The sequence below is a fragment of the Scyliorhinus torazame genome, chromosome 21 (assembly GCF_047496885.1).
Source record: "Scyliorhinus torazame isolate Kashiwa2021f chromosome 21, sScyTor2.1, whole genome shotgun sequence".
NCBI lineage: Eukaryota > Metazoa > Chordata > Chondrichthyes > Carcharhiniformes > Scyliorhinidae > Scyliorhinus > Scyliorhinus torazame.
Window position 1 is genome coordinate 119,428,579 of NC_092727.1, and position 17,063 is coordinate 119,445,641.

At 50.0% G+C, this 17,063-nt stretch overlaps 1 protein-coding gene across 3 annotated transcripts in view; it reads left to right on the forward strand.

The window, feature by feature from the left end:
- Window positions 1-16,804, forward strand: part of lrrc3ca (leucine rich repeat containing 3Ca) — a 65,077-nt gene extending 48,273 nt beyond the window's left edge. For 2 of the 3 annotated variants that reach the window (XM_072487395.1, XM_072487396.1), the window contains one exon: window positions 12,955-16,804. In XM_072487395.1, coding sequence (XP_072343496.1) covers window positions 13,043-13,819 — 777 coding nt within the window. In that variant the 5' untranslated portion in view covers window positions 12,955-13,042 and the 3' untranslated portion in view covers window positions 13,820-16,804. Of the gene's footprint in view, window positions 1-774; window positions 818-12,954 lie in introns of all 3 variants that reach the window. The other variant, XM_072487393.1, reaches the window with a different exon arrangement.
- The last annotated feature ends 259 nt before the right edge of the window (window positions 16,805-17,063 follow it).

The window sequence follows — 17,063 nt, forward strand, 5'->3', positions numbered from 1 at the left end:
ATCTTGACAGCAATCAACTAATATTAAAACGTTAGTGCTTGACTCGTGATTGAAATAATGAATTGACTTTTTTCTGCCCCGCTAAGGATCTGATTAACCGTGACCAACCAGACTGATTGTGTAATTACTTCTCTTCAGCCCACTGACTTTTTTTAAGATGCCATTTATTGCGATTTGGGGGGGGGGGGAGGGGGGGGGGGAGAAGGGAGGAGAAAGAGATGAGGCGTAAATAGGGCCTTCCGTAGGTCAAACAGCAACCTAACACTTTCTGAGCCAGCCTCAGGGATTATGGCTATGTGACACAAGGGCTCAGTGCACCAAGAACTCCACCTCATTATCTTCAAGGTGGGCAATAGGTTGGGTGGGAGGTGGCCGTGTTATAAGCAAAGCAGCATTAAACCTGCTTGAGCAAGGGGAAATGGGGTATTATCTCACCAAGGACGTGTATACAGCGGGCTGCTCAGTTCCCGTTACGTGTAAGCTGTAAAAATGTTGAAAGAAACAATTAATGGGAAAGGCATCTTCATGGAGCTGCTAACAAGGCAATGAGAGATGAGGTCATCCATACGCTTCTATTTTGGATTACTTTAAATGTGTGAATTGCTTCTCTCACGTCAGTCTAACTCTGCGATATTGTTTAAGAATTTGACCTGGGTTAATTCAGCGTTAACGGAAATGTCTTGCAGGCCATTCACGCCTCGAGACTGCCCCACTGTTCAGTTAGTGGATGGGTGATCTGTACCCTCAACTCCAATTTTGTTTCATGTTTTCCAGATGCTTTCTGGAGGAATCCGTGTTCCTGAGGTACAGCGAGGAGGTAAAAGGAGCAAACATTGGGTCTCTACTCACTCCCTGGTGAAATTGGGAAACACTGGCCGGAATTCTCCGCTTCCCCAGCCGCGTATTTCTCGGTGGCATACCGTTCACTGGCGGTGGGATTCTATCTTCCTGCTGCTTGTTAATGGGATTTCCTAGTGAAACCAGCCCCACGCCGGTGGGAGCCCCACAGCGCGGGAGTGTTCTGCCGGCGGGAAAAGAGAATCACAACAACCGGAGATTTCGGCCACTTTCTAGTTTTTAAAAAATAAATTTTGAGTACCCAATTCTTTTTTTTTCCAATTGAGGGGCAATTTAGCGTGGCCAATCCACCTACCCTGCACACCTTTGGGTTGTGGGGCTGAGACCCACGCAGACATGGGGAGAATGTGCAAACTCCACACGGACAGTGTCCCGGGACTGGGATCAAACCCGGGTCCTCGGCACCGTGAGGCAGCAGTGTTAACCACTGCGGCACCACTTTCTAATGTTAAAAGTCGCTGTCCGCACATTGAGGAAGGAATCTGGAGCCAGTCTTTTCCTTAATCCACGTTTACTTCCTAGACTACAGAGTAAAGGCACAGGTTCCTCTCTTCCCTCAACACCCAGTGTGAACTGGTTTCTACCCGCTTGAAATAAAACCCTGATAATTCCCCAGTTTCTGGCAACTGTGCCCCCCCCCCCCCCCCCCCCCCGCATCACTCCCTCCCGTAAATGTTTTGGATACCAAGTCAATTAAACTTTCAAGATTGAGGTCTTTGGCCAAGGGTATCAGGAAAGGATGAAACAGAGACAGGTAAGTGGTGTTAGTCGCCTCCACTAAATGAATCGTAGAACTACGTTGCAGGACTGAATGATCTGCTCTATATTCCAGTGAACGCTGAATCAGCTCAGATCAAAGAAGCACCAATTCCAAATTCTTAAATAATATTGAAATCCAGACTAATGTGGCAGAAGCAATTCATACAATTAAAAATGCAATTCAAAACACAAGTGTATTGGTTACCTCATCTCTCATTGCCTTGTTAGCAGGTCCATTCATAAATTATTTAAATCTGATAAAATAAAAGAGCCACTTACATCTGTTGTATAGATTGTGTTGATGAATAATAGAAGCAAAATAGGCAGCAGAGTGAGTGGAATCTGACTCTGTGTCCCAAGTTGCAAAAGGCTGCTTCGGGCCGAGGCCTTAGCATGTCTGCTTTAAATAGAGAACCAATTAATAACAATTTATCGGGAGCAATTTGCACAGAAAAACAAACTAGCAATGAGTATTTAAAAGGATATGCAAAACCAACTGCTTATTTAAAAAAGTTTGAAATGCAAAAATTGGAATATATATATTGTTGAAAAGAAAGACATGTTACCAAAGCTTTTTATCTTGCATTCATTAGGACAAATGCAAGAGTGTCAAATTTCAAATGGTCACAACAATTTATCCTTTCTGTAGTATAAATTGTCGTGATTCTTTGAAATTTGGTATTCTTGTGTTTGTCCTGATCGCTGAAAATTGAAAAGCTTCAGTAACATGTCTCCCTTTTCAGCAATATTCAAGTTCTGAATGCTAAGTGACTGGTTTTATATGTAAAAGCGTTAAACCTTGTAACCGATGGATATCATAGAACCTTGCAGCACACACAAAAGCAGTTTGGCCTATCATTCTTATGCCAGCTTTTATTTTAGCCAGTTAGTCCCGCACCTTCCTTTTTACTCCACACCTTTGCAATTTTTTTTTCTCAACAAGTATGTATCCAATTCCCTTTTGAACTCATTATGTAATTTGCATCGACCAGCTTTCAGGTAGAGCACTTCTAAATATTTACTGAAATGGAACTGAATATCAAACAAGTGTGGATAATGGGTGGCTCATCAAGTGTCACCCGTTCTGCGCCATCGCCCAAGATGAATTTAATCCCTTCCTTCTAGGCTTACCCATGGACAAGCGATTCAGGGCTGCTGGGATCCGTTTATAGAGTACTGCAGCATGAGCCAACATCTCCAGGAGGGGCAGAGCGATACAACTCAATAAAATTAATGATGTTAAAAGTCAAACGTTTGGATAATAGGTAAACTGGAACAATTAGGTCACCTACTTATATGTGAACGTTATTCAAATCACTGCAACCACCTACTTGGAATATGTCTTGTAACGACAGGGAGTTCAGAAGAATAAAGAACAGAGGTCCTATGAGAGGCTATTGCCTGCACCTGGTTATCAAACCTTAATTGATGCCACCATGTTATAGACGGAACAATTAAATTCCACTCTTTTGAGGGCTTGGATCAGAAGTTCAACAGCAATTTGAAAGATATATTCACTGACACATTGAGGGATCATACCAACATCGCTGCCCGTGTTTTTAGACACTCTGCCAATGTTTCTTTCACCATTAAAACATGAAGCGTCTTAGCAATCACACGTGGTACGATTACGGAGATACTTCCTTTCATTATTGCGGATCGATTCCAAAAAGTTGCTCTGAAGCATTTCTGTTTGTAGCTCTGTTTATAGCACTTGCATCTGAGTCAGGAGGGCGGACTCAAAGTCCCACTCCAGAGACCAGGGGACAAAATCTAGGCTAATACTCCAGTGCCTCACTGAGGAGGCTCGTTCGATGAGATGTCAAATTGAGGTCCTGTCTGCAGGTGAACATAAAATGATCACATGGCACCTTTCAAGAAAGAGCCGCACTGCAGTTCCCCCAGTGTCCTACCTAATATTTATCCCTGAGTTATGATCCATTACCATTGGTGGGATCTTGAACATACCTGGCAGCCAACAGTCTAACATCATAACAGTGACTATGGGTGCGATTTAACAGAAACATAAGTATCATTTTGGGGCAATAGGCGGGGTGTTTATCAAGGCCTGTATTGGCGAGATCATGTCCCATATTTGACGGCGCTCATTACTGGCTATCTCGCCGGCTAATTCATCAGACCCGCGCCTCAGCTTCTCGCCGCTATCAAGTGGAAGCTGCTTTTAAACGCTCCCTCACCATCCGCCCGCAGTTGTTACAGAAGCCTAGTCAGCTCTCAACAGTGGCTAAGAGGCTGGGCCAGATTCCATGGGCTTGATTGTATGGCCGCGTTTTCCTGCATGGGACGCTGCCACAACGCCGGCAGCAGGATCCTCCTTTCCGGCAGCCGGCCAATGGGATTACTCATTGTGGCCACCCCATGGGCAAGGGTGCGCTGCCGGTGGAGAGGGGGATCCCGCTGACGGAGAATTCCGCCGCATACCTTTTTTCGGAGTTTTGCCGCAGGTGGATCTGCAATGGAGGGGTGGCTGTGCATGTGGGTGGGGTGGGTGGGGTTAACGTGCTGGGTGGGTGGATGGGTGGGGGAGGTGAGGGTATTCGGGTGTTGCCATGGTGTGCGGTATGTGGCCATAATCGCCGATTCCCATGCCCCCTAGTCAGTGAAGCGGGCGGCTATCAGCCTGTCCCGTGCCCGCTGGCCCAGCCGGTAACGGTGGACAGCCACCCGCCCATGTCTAGCCCGTCTGCCCTGACCATTGCCCCCATCCCCCTCATCTGGGGAGAACTGCGCCTCTTCCTGTTGCTCCTCCACTCCGCCCTCCTCTGCCTGCGGAACATCGCCCCTCTGCTGGGCTATGTTGTGCAGGACGCAGCACACCACAATGATGCGGCCGACCCTATCTGACGGATACTGGAGGGTGCCCCCACAGAGGTCCAGGCACCTGAAACGCATTTTGAGCACGCCAAAGCACCTCTCTATCACACCCCTTGTCGCTGCATGGGCATCATTGTAGCTGTTCTCCGTGTCATTCTGTGGCCTCCGTATAGGCGTCATTAGCCACGACCGCAACGGGTAACCCCAGTCGCCCAGCAACCAGCCCCTCAGCCGGGGGTGGCGTCCCTCGTACATGCCGGGGACGTAAGACCGCGACAACACGTATGAGTCATGTACATTTCCTGGGTACCAGGCACAGATGTGCAGGATAATCATGCGCTGATCGCAGGCCACCTGGATGTTCATGGAATAGGTCCCCTTCCTATTGGTGAACACGGCCCTGTTATCTGCAGCTGGCCGCACGGCGATGTGCATCCCATCGATCGCCGTCCACACCTGGTCGCTGCCAGCGGGAACAGCCCGGGAACGTTGGGGAGGGGTGTCCTGCACTGGGGGGGGGGGGGGGGGGGGGGGCCTCAAATGGGGTGTGGCCCACGATCAGTGCCCACCGATCGTCGGGCCGTCCTCTCTGAAGGAGGGCCTCCTTTCTTCCGCAACCCTGCAAGATCCGTCTGACATCTTCTTGCGGGGCGGACTCGGAGAGCACGGCAACCATGCATGCGCCGGTTGGCGCCGGCCAACCCGCGCATGTGCGGGTTTCGCCAGTTATGCGGCGCCGGCCGCGTCATGTATGCGGCACCGCCTTTACGCGGTGCCAAGGCCTGGCGCGCGTAAATGACGTGGCGCCGCTCCTAGCCCATTATCGAGCCCTGAATCGGTTGGGATAGGGGCTGTTTCGCGCCGTCGTGAACCTCGACGGCGTTCACGACGGCACAAACACTCTGCCTCCATTTCGGAGAATCCCGCCCAGGATGTTCAAACATGGTCCTATGTACACTCAAAATTAGGTGCTTCATTTTTATCCTTTTCTGTTATTATTCTAACATATTATTTAGAGGTAACCATTTTACTTGTTGTACTTTGTTACCCCTTCCTAATTCTGTAAGAAATTGGGGAACAGAAATTGAGTCTCAAATACTTTCACAATCACATGGTCAGGATCACTGTTTGACGCACTTCCTCTTTGGTGGTATAAATAGATTGAATTTAGCACATTTGAGATATAAATAAGTGGATTTAGTTTGTCGGAGTGTGGCGCTCCAGTCAGTGTAAACATTGTCGGGCTTCAGAGGTCAATCTGTGTTGAGGAAAAGACCAGGGGTGAAATTCACCGGAAACGGCGCGATGTCCGCCGACTGGCGCCCAAAACAGCGCCAAACAGACGGGCATCGCGCCGCCCCAAAGGTGCGGAATGCTCCGCATCTTTGTTGGCCGAGCCCCAACATTGAGGGGCTAGGCCGACGCCGGAGGAATTTCCGCCCCGCCAGCTGGCAGAAAAGGCCTTTGTTGCCCCGCCAGCTGGCGCGGAAATGACATCCCTGGGCGGCGCATGCGCGGGAGCGTTAGCGGCCGCTGACAGTTTCCCACGCATGCGCAGTGGAGGGAGTCTCTTCCACATCCGCCATGGTGGAGAATGTGGCGGAGGCGGAAGGGAAAGAGTGCCCCCACGGCCCAGGCCCGCCCGCGGATCGGTGGGCCCCGATCGCGGGCCAGGCCACCGTGGGGGCACCCGCCCAGGACCCCGGAGCCCGCTCACGCCGCCTTGTCCCGCCGATAAGGTAGGTGGTTCAATTTACGCTGGCGGGACAGGCAATTTATCGGCGGGACTTCGGCCCATCCGGGCCGGAGAATCGAGCGGGGGGGCCCGCCAACCGGCGCGGCGCGATTCCCGCCCCCGCCGAATCTCCGGTGCCGGAGACTTCAGCAACCGGCGGGGGCAGGATTCCCGCCAGCCCCCGGCGATTCTCCGACCCGGTGGGGGGTTGGAGAGTTTCGCCCCAGATTCTGTGCCAGCATTCGTACCTCACACAATGGCCGCCAACCATCTTGCTTGTCACATTTAACACTGGCTACCTTCAGCACAGACCAGGGACTGACCATGGGGGAAGTTTCATGTCAGTTTGTCTTGGAGGAAGTTAGACAAGATTTAAATACCAATGGAGGGTAGTGGGGAGGATGGTAGCGGGGACATTGAATTTTCATACATAAGGGGGAGATTAACCGTTTCCTGACGCCGATTTCGGAATCGGTGATCGGGCGGAGAATCCATTTTTATATCGGAATCGGGGGCGGTGCCTGTTTTCCGCTGGTTGTGCATGCTCCGCCCCCTCTGAAATGGCATCATTGCAGCGCCTCACCTGAATGCCGGCCCCCGATGCTCTGCCCTGGATGGGCTGGGTGCGCGACGATGCGGGGGACTCGCGGTTGCAGCCATGCGGGAACCCGGCGTGGCGGCTGCGGACTGTGTCCAGCGCTGCCAACAGTCGGGCGGGAGCCATGCTGCTGGCCGGGGTGGGGGGGGGGGGGGGGCCTCGGTGAGGGGGGATGCCGCGGCGAGGGCTGGGGGGACAGGTGTGGGGGATGGCCAGTGGGTGGACGGGGGGCACTATCTGGCAGGTTGGGTCCGCGGACGGCCGGCTCCATGTTGTACAGCGTGACTGCTGCAGGTCCTCGGCCACGGACCCGGCAATTCTCTGGCCGTTTATTTCGTGGTGGCCGGGCGTTTTACGTGGCGCAGCTGCTCGCCCCTCACCGGTCGGAGGATCTGATTTTTCCCAAGTAAGACGCCACGGATCGTCCGGACATAGCCCCAAAATCGGAGAATCTGGCCCAAGCTCTTTATTCCCATTGTCAAAAAGAAACCCATAACCCGGGATATGAAATCCTTCGGAAAATTCAGTTAAAATCCTGGAAAACACGTTTTAAAATTGAGGCAGCCAAAAGAGTGTCTCTGGGCTTCCTGAAATCCTCAAGTCCTGGCGACCTTATCCACAAGGTGTACACTGGCTTGTGTCCAGAACTCTTTAATTCCGCAGTTTTCCCGGCAACCTTCGTGAGTTTGGAGATTTTGGAAAAGGTCACTTTCAGCACACTTGCCTCAGGTCATTGAATCCTAAATCACCGAAAGCGGATGAGAAGAGGGTTTCAGGTATTTGCAAGTTCATGGGAAGATGGGGTTAAATATTATGGCCTGGATTTCTCCTCCATTATCCTGCCTTAAATTGCAAAAGTGGACCGTGAAACCAAACCATGACTTAGTCCTAACCAAAGTTTCCTTTCCCTTTGTTCTCACTGGGAACACCGCTTTCCTGATTGCTGCAAGCATTGGGGAGCGAAGGCTCGTGCAGGCTCCTGACAGGCATTCCTACTATCCACCCTTGTGTAACGCATGGCTCAATTCAAAGCACTTTATCTGAGTCCCCAGTTCCAAGTTCAATCTCACGGCAGGGCTTGAGCAAAGCTGCCATTGTGGTGAAGATTGAGGGAAGGCGATACTGTTGGAGGTGCCACCTTTTGGACGAGATGTAATACCGAGGCTCCACCTGCCTATTCGGGTGGATATAAAAGAGCCGATGGCACTTTGTTGAAGAAGAGTCTGGGAGTAATCCCAGGTGTCCTTTCTGATATTTGTCTCCAACTCAACATCATAAACACAGATTATTTGGCCATTATCACAGTGCTGCTTGTGTTTGGCGTGTGCATTTTGGCTGGCACTTTTACTAAATTGTAAGTGACTACACTTCAAAAAATACCCTGTTCACTGTAAAGTCCGTTGAGATGCATGGCGGCTGTGAAAGGTGCTAAACAAGTGCGATCTTCCATTCTTTACTGTTGTTCCATGGGGCTGTCAGCAGGACCCGTCAAATGGCCTTGTGGTTTCTGCTGGAATTAAGACCTTGGAAGTGTCAAGGTGCAGGAACAGAACTAATAATCAGGGGGTTGGATAGGGTGGACAGTGAGAGCCTTCTCCCGTGGATGGATATGGCTGGCACGAGGGGACATAACTTTAAACTGAGGGGTAATAGATATAGGACAGAGGTCAGAGGTAGGTTCTTTACGCAAAGAGTAGTGAGGCCGTGGAATGCCCTACCTGCTACAGTAGTGAACTCGTCAACATTGAGGGCATTTAAAAGTTTATTGGATAAACATATGGATGATAATGGCATAGTGTAGGTTAGATGGCTTTTGTTTCGGTGCAACATCGTGGGCCGAAGGGCCTGTACTGCGCTGTATTGTTCTATGTTCTATGTTCTATGTAATAATGACTCCTTATTTCGCCTCTAATTCAACTTAAAACTTGTTATTTTACAGGCCTCAAACTCAGGCGAAATGTTTGCTTAAATTCTTCTCAGAAATTACACTTCAATATTTGATTGGCGCTTATTTTAATTGATTCCCTCCACAGGCACAAAGCAACAGAGTTATCAGTGTAATAATCACAGTCATAAAGATCGGTTTGCAAAATTACAGTGGCAGGCAGCTGGGAGCCACTCAGCATTGCCTCATAGAATATTTCAAATTTACAAAATGTTTTGAAAAATGTAACTCTTTGAGTTTTCGCATCTAGGTGCTTTTGTTCTTAATTCCACAACCTGGATGGTGTGATGAAGACCTCCAACTATGGGGGCAATTACAATTCAATTCTCATTGAAAAAATCTGCATGTACTGAATTGTCCATAACTTTGTCGGTTCCCAAATGGCAATCTAGCTCAAAAGGGGTAGCAGATTTGAGGAATGGAATAGGGGTGGGGACCTTCTGGGATTCAGGAAAAGATATTTTGTGGTGGCAAAGTGCAGGGAGCTTTCGGTGGGTTCTGGCTAATGCCAGTTGACCTGGAAGCATTTGATGCCGACCTTGGTGTTTCCGATGGTATCTCTCCAGAGGGACTGTGTAAACATTGACTCATGCCACTTCTCCGAAACGCCTGCCCAATTTACAGCAGAAGATTGAGAAATCATGGCAGCCACCCTCCACCTGGATGCCCCCATCCCTCAGCTTCCTGTTTACACAAGCTCACCAGATTTGAAAATAAAGCACAGCTCCTCTCAGGCATTGAAAATATAACAGTTTTCCAGTGGGGAAATCTGTTAGGGGCCTTACCCACCAATCAGCAGCAGAAACCCTGGTGGGAACTGGCATAGAACAAAGAACAAAGAAAAGTACAGCACAGGAACAGGCCCTTCGGCCCTCCAAGCCTGTGCCAACCATGCTGCTCGTCTAAAGTAAAATCTTCTACACATCCCAGGTCCGTATGTCCCTATTCCCATCCTATTCATGTATTTGTCAAGATGCCCCTTAAATGTTACTATCGTCCCTGCTTCCACCACCTCCTCCAGCAGCGAGTTCCAGGCACCCACTACCCTCAGTGTAAAATATATACGTGCCTCGTATATATCCTCTAAACCTTGCCCCTCGCACCTTAAACCTATGTGTGGTGGTATGTATTAGGGGTAATACGGTACACCACGTGTCGACAGGCTATTGGTGGAGGGATGCCAGGTCCTGATAGGATCTGCCACCTACTGGACTCCACCCAGAAATGCCGGTATAAGAACCCAGTTTTTCCCTCCATTTCCCTCAGCAGTTGCATTCTGTAACCACGCTGCTGGGGATAAAGTTCTGCTTAATAAAGCCTTCAATTGACATTACCTCAACCTGCCTCGCGTCATATTGACGGTGCTACACTATGCCCCCTAGTAATTGACCGCTCTACCCTGGGAAAAAGCCTCTGACTATCCACTCTGTCTATGCACCTCATAATTTTGTGGACCTCTATCGGGTCGCCCCTCAACCTCCTTCGCTTCAGTGAGAACAAACCAAGTTTATTCAACTGCTCCTCATAGCTAATGCTCTCCATACCAGGCAACATCCTGGTAAATCTCTTCTGCACCCTCTCTATAGCCCCCACATCCTTCTGGTAGTGTGGCGGCCAGAATTGAACACTATACTCCAAGTGTGGCCTAACAAAGGTTCTATACAGCTGCAACATGACTTGCCAACTTTTATACTGAATGCCCCGGCCAATGAAGGCACGCATGCCGTATGCCTTCTAAAAAGCTCCTTCCTCTGGGCCCATGGTTCTTCCAACCATTGCAGTTGGGGAAGGGAAGAACCGTCATGAGCATTCAACCTTTTATTTATTCTGAGAACCTGCGCTTCTCAACAGGTTGACTGAACAGGAGCGTTTCTCTGCTGTTCTAGTGGCGACTCAGGGGAAGCAGTTGCTCTCTCAGCGTTAATGTTGGAGATGCAATGCACCACCAATCTGAGACATTCAGCAGCGCTCCACTTCACACAGGCCTATCACTGGGAGTTGCTGGCAGCAGCCTGCTTGTTTAAATTTGCAGTTAAATTGGCAGTTTCAAATTCCCTGTCCTTTTGCAAAGCTGCCTCCCCAGACCAGATAACGTTTTAATAAAAGCTAATGTTGATGTACGAGTCTCCCTAGCCACGTAGCAGCCTCACTTGTCAACACCAGTGGCTCAGACTGTCCATGTCAACTGTGCACTAACCTTTATCCTGCTTCCCCAGTATGTGATTGCCAGGGAGGTTGTGAGAATTGTTTCGTCGAAGTATTACAACCGTCAACGCACTCCTTGAGTAAATTGAATTACTAGGTTACAGCTGGAAGTAGAAAATGCAACTAATAATACATGAAATAAATGTCATTGTTAGCGGTAAAGATGAATCATGGAATCTCACATTGCAGGAGGCCCTCCATACACTGTGACCGGAGCATGCCCTGATGGTGTTAGAGCAGAGTGTCCAGGGGCTGACACTGCCAACGAATGGAGAAGTGGTGTGACTCTCCCTATATTAAAACAAAATTACTCTTTCACAGGATGTAGGTGTTGCTGGCAAGGCCAATGTTTATTGTCCATCTCTAGTAGTCCTTGTAAAGTAATAGTGGAACCACCTTCTTGATTGGCCGCAGTCCATTGTTGTGTTATGTACTCTGGGATAACACAGGCTGCAACTCGATGCAGCGTTGACCAAAAGATACTCCAGACTTTGAAGTAAGTTCAATGTGATTTATTGAATCATTAGCACAGTTTTAGGACTGAGTTTAGGAGGAACCTCTTCACCCAAAGGGTTGTGAATCTATGGAATTCCTTGCCCAGTGAAGCAGTAGAGGCTCCTTCATTAAATGTTTTTAAGATAAAGATAGGTAGTTTTTTGAGGAATAAAGGGATTAAGGGTTATGGTGTTCGGGCCGGAAAGTGGAGCTGAGTCCACAAAAGATCAGCCATGATCTCATTGAATGGCGGAGCAGGCTCGAGGGGCCAGATGGCCTACTCCTGCTCCTAGTTCTTATGTTCTTATGTTCACAGTTCTCTATGAGTTCGACTCTCCTGCTGATCTTGCTATAGTAACTCAGTCTAACTAACCAGTCTGCTCTAAGCCACGTGGTGGGTGTGATGCTTCTGATCTGCCCCTGTCCTACTCTCTAAGTGTCGCCTGTGGAAAGAGACAGAGAATGTGTGCCCTGTCCTTATATATGGGTTGTGTAATGCCCCCTTGTGGTATTGTCACCTCTGGGTGTCCTGACTGCCCATTGGTCATGTTCTATTCTGTGTGTTCATTAGCTGTATGTTTGCATGTCATGACGTCGCTGGTGCTCCCTCTAGCGTTTACTTAGTTGTAGTGTATTTACATTAACCCATTGTGTATATCCAGTGATGCATATCACCACAGTCCATGTAGTGTAGGTACATCAACAATGCTGTTAGGAAGGGAGTTCCGAGATTTTGACACAGCGACAGTGAAGGAACGGCCAATGTATTTTCAAGTCAGGAGGTTGTGTGGCTGGGAGGGGGAATTTGCAGGTGGTGGTGTTCCCATGCCCCAGCTACCTTCGTTGTTCTTGGTGGCAGAGGATGTGGGTTTGGAGGATGTTGTTGAAGGGATTTACTGCAGGGCATCTAACAGATGGTACACATTGCTGCCACTGTGCGTCAATGGGCGGGGTGGGGGTGGGGAGTTTGAAGCTACTGTCAAAGGAGCCTTGGTGAGCTGCTGAAGTGATGTGACTTACAGATTGTGCACTCTGCTGTCGATAGTGCAGGGAGTGAATGTTTAAGGTGGTTGGTCACTTCCATGAACATTTGCACCCCTACCCATCTGTTCCTTAAACTTATCTCTTTGACCACTGAAAGGATATTGCCCCTAGTGTCAGGTGATTCAGGATTGGCTTCCATACCAAACAGAATGGCAATACTCTTAAAAATGGATGGAGTTACTCTGGGGAATAGATATCATGTCCAGTGTTTAAAAAGTAACAAATGATTTTATATTCTATTTCTATGTAACATGAGTATTGGGAAAGTACATTGAACTAATCCCTAGATAGTAGTTCCTTTAATAGAGCTAAAATCCAAGGCCACCAGTCACAAAGTGTCTTTTTTAATTTATTGATTGCATTTATATAGCACCCTTAATATAGGGAAATGTCCAAGGTGCTTCTCAGGAGTGTAGTCAGGCAAGTATTTACCCGGACCCTGGAGCATGTTACTAAACTTGCTTGTTTCCTTCCTTCCAGATTGAAGTGAACGTTGCCGGAAGGTCCTTCAGTGCCTGGGCTTTGTTTGTGGATTGGAAGATTTCCAGGAATATGCCGATGCCCCAGAATGGAGCTGAGGAACCTGCTTCTGCGGCACTCGGTCGCTATGTGGCTGCTTTTACAAAGCTTTGTCCTCATGACCTTCTGCTTTAACTTGGTGACGACATGCCCGAAAGGCTGTTACTGTGCGGAAGTCCACAAGAAATTAATTGTCCGCTGCAGCGACATGCACCTAAAAGAAGTCCCCAGGAACCTTCCAAATAATACTTGGAAGCTGTACCTCGATTCCAATCAAATAACTTCCATTCCGCGCGATGTTTTCAAGGATCTGCATAAGTTGGAGGAACTAGATTTGTCCAATAATACCATTCAGAACTTGGACACTGGAGCATTTCGAGGCCTGAACGAAAGTTTGAAGTTTCTGAACCTCTCCCACAATAAACTCAAGACCGTGAACGAGGAAGTGTTCAGCAAATTGAAAGCAGGTATAAAACTTTCGGGCAATCCCTGGTACTGCGATTGCAGGCTGCAGGAAATGATTAAGTCGGTGAACATTGGGTTGTCCAACGACATCATTTGCGCGACTGCTTACCCCGAGGAGCACGCAAAGAAATCTTTCCTGGAGGTCGCGCACCACGTGAACTTGTGCAACGTTCACAAAAAGACAACCGACGTGGCCATGCTGATCACCATGTTTGGCTGGTTCACCATGGTCATCTCCTACCTGGTGTACTACGTGCGGCAGAATCAGGAAGATGCACGTCGACACCTTGAGTACTTGAAGTCGCTGCCCAGCAAGCAGGGGAAGTCCGAGGCCTCTTCCACCATTAGCACGGTGGTCTAACACAACGCATCGGAAGGAGAATTCTTGGGGATGGGGTGAATAAAGAAAGATGGATAAATCTATTGGTTCAAGATCGGCGATGCTGTCAAGATCCAACTGGGGACAGTCGGATTTGTTACACAGTGGACCACAACTCTGCTCCCTGCACCCGCCGCATCGTTGCCCCATCTCCCCGATCCCCGTCTTCACACACCATACTGTCATGCTTAAAAAGGGATTGCCAAAAGTAAAGAACATTGAGTACACTGATATTCTGCTCGGTATTGTATTGAGATTAAGAGGTCACAGGCTAGTGTACCCACTATATGAAAAATACTGTTGCCTTATAATCTTGAAAATTAAGGAATGAATAAGGGATGAACTAAGGACGACAATCAGCCTATTATTCAGTGTGTTCTGAAGGACCATTCTTCTATTGAACTCGACCAAGGTTTAGCTCTTAGTCATCTGTCTTTCTTTCTTTCTCCCTGTTATGCAGCATCCTAGGTTTTGAAGGTTTGTGTTCAGCTCACACAAATCCACAATATCTTTGACAGTCGCAAACCAAATAAATGAGAGAGTGAATGTGTTTTTCTGGCAGAATCAGAGGCACTGATTTGAGGTTGGAGGTTGCTGGTGGCTTATTCTCCGGAAGCCTCGCGTTACAGCAGTCTAAAATGGTTAAGAGGTGTTCACAATGGTGCCATGTCAAATGGGATTCTAAAGATGCCCCCTGTTACAGCACACACAGTTGCTTGAATACTGAGGCCCACTAGCCAGAAATGTAGGAGATCGAATGTGACGGTGGTGATCCGGGGCGAGATTCTCCGACCCCCCCCGCCGGGTCGGAGAATCGCCGGGGGCTGGCGTGAATCCTGCCCCCGCCGGTTGCCGAATTCTCTGGCACCGGATATCCGGCGGGGGCGGGAATCGCGCCGCGCCGGTTGGCGGGCCCCCCCGGCGATTCTCCGGCACGGATGGGTCAAAGTCCCGCTGCTGGAATGCCTGTCCCGCCGGCGTGGATTAAACCACCTCTCTTACCGGCGGGACAAGGCGGCGCGGGTGGGCTCCGGGGTCCTCGGGGGGGCGCGGGGCGATCTGGCCCCGGGGGGTGCCCCCACAGTGGCCTGGCCCGCGATCGGGGCCCACCGATCCGCGGGCGGGCCTGTGCCGTGGCCGCACTCTTTTCCTTCCGCCTTCGCCACGGTCTCCACCATGGCGGAGGCGGAAGAGACCCCCTCCACTGCGCATGCACGGGGATGCCGTGAGCGGCCGCTGACGCTCCCGCGCATGCGCCGCCCGGCAATGTCATTTCCGCGCCAGTTGGCGGGGCACCAAAGGCCTTTCCCGCCAGCTGGCGGGGCAGAATTCAGTCCGGCGTGGGCCTAGCCCCTCAAGGTTAGGGCTCGGCCGCTCAAGATGCGAAGGATTCTGCACCTTTGGGGCGGTGCGATGCCGGACTGATTTGCGCCGTTTTTGGCGCCGGTCGGCGGACATCGCGCCGATTACGGAGAATTTCGCCCCTGGTGTGGTTTGTGACAGCGGCATGTGGTGCAGTGGTTAGCACTGGGACTGCGGCGCTGTGGACCAGGGTTCGAATCCCGGCCCCTGGTCACTGTCCGTGTGGAGTTTGCACATTCTCCCCATGTCTGCGTGGGGTTTCACCCCCACAACCCAAAGATGTGCTGGTTAGGTGGATTGGCCACGCTAAATTGCCTCTTAATTGGAAAACAAAAATAATTGGGTGTTGTAAATTTTTTTCTAAATGGTGTGGTTTGTGAGTAAAGCCTGTACCAGCAACCTGGTGAAAACTGAAATTCTGTCATGATGGTAGGGGGGATTCAGGGGAGAGGAGTCTTGGAACCAGCCATCCATCTTAGACATGCTCAGGGAAAGTGCAGCCATGGGACCAGTGTTTGTTTGCAATTGGTGTCATTTGCTCTGCTAATTGCTCTGCAATGAATGTTGCGGATCGTTCGGTTAATGAGCTGTGAGAGCCGAGCGCTGGTTAGGGGTGAGCTGCCCGTTGGGCCCGACTGCCTGTCTGTCTTCCCCAGTAATGTCCACGCCCTGGTGTCTACTGGCAAAGTCAGGCCTCTGTCACCATGGGCACCGGCAGGACTGGAGGTAATTTTTCCGACATTTTATCAATGATGACCCTTTAACAAGGGGCCACTTATAATTGACAAAAACATTTCATTGGTCACGATAAAAGAGGTAGAATTGAATTCCTTGCCCACTTTTTTTTCCCCATAAATTTAGAGTACCCAATTCATTTTTTTTCCAATTAAGGGGCAATTTGGCGTGTTCAATCCACCTACCCTGGGTTGTGGGGGCACAACCCACGCAGAGAATGTGCAAATTCCACACGGACAGTGACGCAGAGCCGGGATCGAACCTGGGACCTCAGCGCCGTGAGGCTGCAGTGCTAACCCACTGTGTCACCGCGCTGCCCTCCCTAATCAATAATATTGAAGTGTTTTACCTACCCTGGTGGTTAAATGGAAATTTTCAATGTCAAGGATGTTTACATTGGAAAGTACTGTGGCTAGATTCTCCGTTTCCTTTTTAAATAAATTTAGAGTACACAATTCATATTTTCCAATTAAGGGGTAATTTTTTAGCTTGGCCAATCCACCTTACCCTGCACATCTTTGGGTTGTGGGGGCGAAACCCACACAAACACGGGGAGAATGTGCAAACTTGGATTCTCCATTCCTGAGACTAAGGGCTGGATCCTCCGATTTTAGGGCTATGTCCGCAGGCCCCAGCACTGATCGTCCGACCGGTGAGGGGCTAGCAGCCGTGCCACGTAAAATGCACGGCCTTCCCCATATAAACGTCTGGAGAATTGCTGGGTCCGTGGCTGTGCATGCGCAGGGCGATGGCCTACAGCGGTTGCATCGTGCAGTATGGCAGCGGTCGTGCACGGATCCGATCTGCCAGATAGTGCCCCCCTGGACACCCCCGGGCCACTCCCCCCCCCCTCCCCCCACCACCACCACCAGTCCCCCCAGCCCTCGCCAAAGCCCCCCCCCCCCCCCGGCCAGCAGCACGGCTCCAGCCCGACTGTGGTGGCGCTGAACACAGTTCTGGGTTACGGAGATAGGGTGGGGATGTGGGCTTGGGTAAGGTGCTCTTTCCAAGGGCCAGTGAAGACTCGATGCGCCGAATGGCCTCCTTCTGCACTGTAAATTCTATGACCTGTGGCCCTAACTTTACAGTGGACAATCAGCGGCTTGCGCAGCTGCATGGCTGCCTTGCC